At 38.2% G+C, this 6,614-nt stretch overlaps 1 protein-coding gene across 1 annotated transcript; it reads right to left on the reverse strand.

The window, feature by feature from the left end:
- Window positions 1-241: 241 nt before the first annotated feature.
- On the reverse strand, window positions 242-1,467 carry LOC103028082 (trifunctional enzyme subunit alpha, mitochondrial-like). The gene has a single exon (XM_049465632.1). The coding sequence runs from the start codon at window positions 1,392-1,394 to the stop codon at window positions 300-302; it is 1,095 nt and encodes a 364-aa protein (XP_049321589.1). The 5' UTR covers window positions 1,395-1,467; the 3' UTR covers window positions 242-299.
- Window positions 1,468-6,614: the final 5,147 nt, after the last annotated feature.

Below are 6,614 nucleotides of genomic sequence, written 5' to 3' on the forward strand. Positions count from 1 at the left end.
GAATCAATCCGAGTCACTCTTTTTTTTAACCCACCACTAATATGGATACTATTTTTAACCAGTCTCTTTCTTATTATTGAATCATCCTCTATCTGCTAATGCCAGAGTACTACACTCTCTCTCCCTGCTATTTCTCCATCACACACGCGCCCGGCACACTTTTCTGTGGCGCTGACGTCATCACCCTCTCTCCCACGCTTCTTGGCACAAGCACGTGCGGCCGCGCCCATGACGTCATACCCGCTTCCAAGATTTTACCAATAATTAGTGCTTCTAACATAATGTCATAATTTTTATTTCTACTGTTGTCTTTTTTTGAGGTGCATTATAGTCAGGTTCCTGAACAGTCTAATCAGCGCGCTAGTAACATCGTTCGTTACTAATTCGCCAAACTTCCATGACTCTGCTCGATACCCTGCTGCTGATCCCTGCTCCACACCGATCCGCACAGTCTCAATGATTTTTAGGGGAGCAGAGCAGAAAGTTTCCTTGCTAATCACTGTATTCCACGTATTCCTGTACATATCCTGCCGAACTTTTGGAAAACTGTAATAGAAATCATGTGCTATCTTGGACCACTCCTTTTGTGGAGTGAGAGGAATGCTTTTTTTAACTATTCCTCGAGCACAGCTTACAGCTACGTCCTCAAAATATTTATGATCCGTTGTGTCAACCACCTTATGCACCAGACCCATTTTCTTTGCTGCATCTGCTTGGATTCTGTGACCTTCCAGCATAATCTGCAAAGCATGGTATGGTCCAACCAATTCAGTCAGTCTTTGTGTACCTCCAGCACTGGGCATAAGACCCATCCTGACCTCACGGCTGACCAGACTGGTCATATCGCCCCCTGTAGCCAATCTGTACTGGCAGGCTGTGGCAAACTCCAATCCAGCGTTAAGACACCATCCACTGATAGCAGCAACAATAGGTTTGGGGGAGCACTCGATTTTTTTCATCATGCCCTGCCACTGCCGAGAAAGGAGAGTTGCTTCCTCTTCAGTTTTACAGGACTTGATAGTTTTTAAGTCCATCCCTGTAATAAAGCAGTGCGGCTTGGTGGAGATCACTACAGCACTTCCGACTGAGTCAGTGGTCCAGATCTCATCCATAACCTCCATCATGTCCTTCTGCATGTGACTTGTCCATGTGTTCATCACTGAATTTGGTTCATTGACACGAACAACAGCCACATCCCCCTTAGCCTTCCAGTCCACATGCGTTCGGCCCTTTAGGCGGGAAGACGTACTGAATGATCTTTCCAATAAACCTGAACATATGGTTCTAGTGAGGGAAGAGATGAACACTCCTTTTTTTAAATTAGTTAAAATTCCTGTGCTTCTGGCCGGGACCGAAAGTCTGGCCACGACAGTGAGTGCTAGCTGGGCAGCCATCTAGAAAGCTTAAAAAAATTCCAATCAAAAAAATACAACCCAAACAAGCAGAGCTCTCTCAGAGATGTATGCTCCTCACCGTTGTCTGTAGGCAATGTGACCTCACAGCAGGAGGGGACTGTTATAGAGGCTGGTGAGTTCCTTATACTGAGGGAGCATGATGATGTCATAACAGGAAGAGTTCCCTGTATAGAGTGAATGGGAGAGAACATTCTAGAACTGTGCACAGGTCGAGAACATTCCATTACACTTTATTTAAAGGTATCTAATACTTTTGGCTACATAATACATTTAAATGCATTGAATAATGCATTCATATGGCAAGCTTCACCAGTAAGGAGCTAATGTTAATTACCTTATTTCAGTGGTGAATATTTTAGCTATTGTTAGAGAGGTTACCTAATGTTAACCACTTCATTTCAGTGGGGAATGTTTTAGCTAACGTTAGCTAGGTTAACACTTCATTTCAGTGGGGAATGTTTTAGCTAACGTTAGCTAGGTTAACACTTTATTTTAGTGGGGAATGTTTTAGCTAACGTTAGCTAGGTTAACACTTCATTTCAGTGGGGAATGTTTTAGCTAACGTTAGCTAGGTTAGCTAATGTTAACTACTTTATTTTAGTGGGGAATGTTTTAGCTAACGTTAGCTAGGTTAGCTAATGTTAACTACTTTATTTCAGTGGGGAATATTTTAGCTAATTTTAGCTAGGTTAGCTAATGTTAACTACTTTATTTCAGTGGGGAATATTTTAGCTAATTTTAGCTAGGTTAGCTAATGTTAACTACTTTATTTTAGTGTGGAATGCTTTAGCTAATGTTAACTAATGTTAACTACTTTATTTTTGTGGGGAATGTTTAAGCTAATGTTAGCCAAGTTAACTAATGTTAACTACTTTATTTCAGTGGGGAATGTTTTAGCTAATGTTAACTAATGTTAACTACTTTATTTTAGTGGGGAATGTTTAAGCAAATGTTAGCCAAGTTAGCTAAAGTTAACTACTTTATTTTAGTGACGAATGTTTTAGCTAACATAAGCTAGGTTAACTAATGTTTACTACTTTATTTCAGTGGGGAATGTTTTAGCTAACCGTAGCTAGGTTAGCTAATGTTAACTACTTTATTTCAGTGGGGAATCTTTTAGCTAGTTTTAGCTAGGTTAGATAATGTTAAGTACTTTTTTTTGTAAGGAATGATTTAGCTAACGTTAGCTAGGTTAGCTAATGTTAATTACTTCATTACAGTGGGGAATGTTTTAGCTAGGTAGCTAAAGATAGCCAACTTGCTCTTATTAGAAGTGTACAAAATTGCAGAGCATGTGCACAGGACAACATGTGAAGTCTGTGAAGTCATGTACAGACCAGTGAATATACTATCTGGTGTGCACCAGATTGTAAGTGGTAAGCACCACATACTAAGCGGATAGTATATTCACCAGCATAGGCGTGGTAGTGGGGGGAAAAGTGGACCTGACTACCCAGGGCCCGAGTAGGAAGAGGGGCCCATGAAAATCCATGTTCCTTGTGTGTTGGCACGGATAGGGGCCCACTGACATTAAGAATGTACAGGGCCCAGAATTTGCTGCTACACCCCTGTTCACCAGATAGTAAATTCACTGGTCTGTACATGACCTCACAGGATGCCATGTTGTGCTGTGCACATGCTCTGCAATCTTGTACACTTCTAATAAGAGCTAGCTGGCTAAACAAGTTCATCAAATCTTTTTAAAGTTTAAAGCAACACTGGTGTACGGAGCCCCTGGAGGAACATGAAGTTTTTGTTTTTTTATGTAAAAAAAAAAGTGGTAAGCACTTTGTTTAGTTCAGTTTGTAATGCGAACTATACATTTAATCAGCATAATATTTATTTAAAAAAAAAAAAACAGACCTATCCTTTTTTTCTGGGTTTGTAAATGCACTATTTTGGGAAACTTGCTTCTAAGTTTTAACAATTTATTATATTATTGTTACATTACTCACACATTTGCATTGAATCATAAATAAATAAAATTGGAAAAAAACTAATTTTCTGTAATTTTTGGGCAAGTACATAGCGGCAGACACTTCCCACGGAATCTGCTGCTGCTTGGAGATTCAGCCTGTCTCTGTGGCATACTCCACCTAATCGGTGCCATTTCTGTCCCCAGAAAATTACATGTATAAATGTGCACACAAAATAACTTTGAAATACATATTATTATTAAACATAGTGTCTTGTACGTTGACCGAATTGCTAAGATATGTAAATAAAAACATTAATAAAAACTACTAAGAACACTAAGAAAAATAGCATGTTACCTGTCCCCACTCTCTAACAATAAACTTAACAATGAAATAAAATTATTAAAATCCTTCAGAGATGTATTTTCTCTGCATTGTTGTAACTTCAAATCCAATTTATGGTTCCTGTTACCTAAATTAATTCTTAGATGTTACTTATATATTTTTAAAATACAAATGTTGCTTAGTGTCCACAACAGCATACTCTCAACTGGAAATGACTGTCCATCTGGAGGACTGCAAAACATATAAAACCAAGCACCTAGGCATGCAGACTGCTTCTACACACATTAGTGAAAGAATATGTTGCTTTCAGGAGCTCAGTTAATTCCAGTGTGGTACCATGATAGGATGCAGCACCTGTGCAACAAGTCCAGTCGTGCAGTTTCCTCACTACTAAATATTCCACAGCCAACTGTTACTGATATTATAACCAAATAGAAGCAACTGGGAATTAAATATAAACAAAAAAAAAAACACTTTTTTAAATGATCGTTACATTAATTAAACCAATTAAACCAATCTAGTCATTTGTGAAAAAGTGTTTGCCTCTCCATAAATTAATTGTGATTATTTATACTTTTTAAAAAGATTTTTCCTTCATTTTCACTAATAGCCACAATGAGGCCTGATTACTGCCAGACCTGTACAATCAAGAAATCACTTAAATAGAACCTTTTCTGACAACATGAAGCGGTAGAAGATCTCAAAAAGCCACATAATATGCCATGGTCTGTAGAAATTCAAAAACAGATAAGACATCTATCAGTCAGGAAAAAGTTACAAAGTCATTTTTAAGGATTTGGGACTCTAGTGAACCACAGTTAGAGCTATTATTCGCAAATGGAGAAAACATGGAACAATGGTGAACCTTACCAGAAGTGGCCAGCTGACCAAAATTATTCCAAAAGGGTATGGACAGCTCATCCATAAGGTCACAAAAGAACCCAGAACAACATTTCAAGAACTGCATTAAATATTGGTGTGACTAAAAAGCAAAAACAAAATAAATCTGTAGAAGGGCAAATACTTTTTAATGCCACCGTATATTATAAAACTATTAATATTTTTAAATAATTGGCCACCTTTGGGTGCCATTCTGCCCTTCCAGTAGAAGAGGTGTGCTGTTATGCAGTGCCTTTTTATTGTTCACAATGGAATAAACTGTTTTTGACCGTATAAGAATGTAAAAAGTACAAAGTATATAAAAAAAGAACTCATTCTCAGTCTTAAATCTGTATCTATTCCAACCATTTACGTTTCTAGTTTTAACCACGCCCACTTTTTAATATTTTTGCCCTTGCCCTCCAAACAGCCACCAAAGAGTCTGCAAAACCTTCCTAAACCTATTCCATTGAAAAAGCAGTGGAAAGCAGTTCACCACTTAATACACAAATAGTAACGGCACCATCTCTTCCACAGAGAGGATTTATTCCCTCAGGCTGATGTAGGTATTCGGTCAAGAACAAATAGCCTAGCGGTTTCAAATCAGTCATGCAGCCCTCTTTAATGACTGCCACATGCATGCAATTATCATATTTGCTCTCAACTGATCCCTCTTCGAGTTTCTGTTTTATCCTGCTCCCTGGCTAGCAATAAAGCACATGTGTGTGGTGTATTAATGTGTGTTTGTCTGCTGGAAAATTCTTATCTCCGCTTCATTCACTCTTTTTTGTAATAATCATCATGCAGCCCCCATTTAGCATGTGATTGATCTTTATAGGCTTTTTCTACTCCTAGCGTGATGGATTCAAACACTTTGATTCTGAAAGATTAAAAGAGTCCACATCGTTCATCAGCCGGTATCATCCATCACATTCCTCAGAGTTAATTATGCCTTCAGTTTATTCTTCCCCCAAATATGGATTCCCTCCTGGAATCTCAGTTACAGTATCTGATATGTTTCCCAAAAGGACGAAGAGTGAAGAAGAACAGTGAAGAACAGTGTAGCATCAATACTGTTCTGTACTTGTTCTCCTTTAAGACCCAGCCACAATACCAGATCAGTATAAGAATACCATACTAACCATCTAGCAACAGCATAGGAACCACATAGCAACATCATATCAATCAATCAACCAACCACTCAACAAAAACTTTGCCGCCAATCGCAAACATCATTCTCACTGTCAACCAACACAACATTAAGAAAGCACACAAGACACCAAAACCACCATGACATGATGGCGACCATTCAGCAACATCATAGCAACCACCTGGAGTGCCATGCAAACAGCAAGGAAAACACCTGGCAACCCTATAGCAAACACTTAGCAACCACCTAACTATATCAACCAATCAGGAACACCATATCAACAACACAACACCATCCCAGCTACGTTATAACAGAAATAATGTTCCAGAAGTGGATGGATCTGGTTTATTAGAGACACAAAAAATTACCCAAGCGTGTTTGTGAATTTCAGAAGGACTTTTAAGAAGTTTAAGGTGGAAGTGTTTTTTATTAATATTAATGGTTTGCATCATTGTTAAAAAAGTTTTTTTTTTTACAAAACGTTCCCTGCTAGACAAATACAAACAAGATGGAAAACATTAAAAATAAAATTCTTAAAGCTAAAAACGAAACCTTGACAGGAGCGAAAACAGTAACATTACAGCGACGTACCCAGAACGTTTAAAAATATTAAATAAAAACTCTCTAAGGACATCCATAAAACTTGACATCCATAAACGTTCTATATATATTAACAGTAACATTTAGAAAACGTTCTACTAACCAAAAACATAAACCACGTAACATTTAGATTATCACAGCAGAAACCAATCAGGAACACCAATTTAAAGCCAATCTAGCAACACCACAGCTACCACAGTTCAGTCAATCTGAGTTTTCTTCAGGAAGTACTCTCATACCAGCTAAATGCTAATTCGCTGATACAATGGTAGCGGCATCACAGTGCAGGTGGTTATGTTGCACCACAGC

The sequence above is a fragment of the Astyanax mexicanus genome, chromosome 16, assembly GCF_023375975.1.
Source record: "Astyanax mexicanus isolate ESR-SI-001 chromosome 16, AstMex3_surface, whole genome shotgun sequence".
Lineage (NCBI taxonomy): Eukaryota > Metazoa > Chordata > Actinopteri > Characiformes > Acestrorhamphidae > Astyanax > Astyanax mexicanus.

What these genes read in the sequence shown, in the direction of transcription:
- LOC103028082 (XM_049465632.1), bottom strand. Translation starts at nt 1,394, where the DNA reads ATGGCTGCCCAGCTAGCACTCACTGTCGTGGCCAGACTTTCGGTCCCG.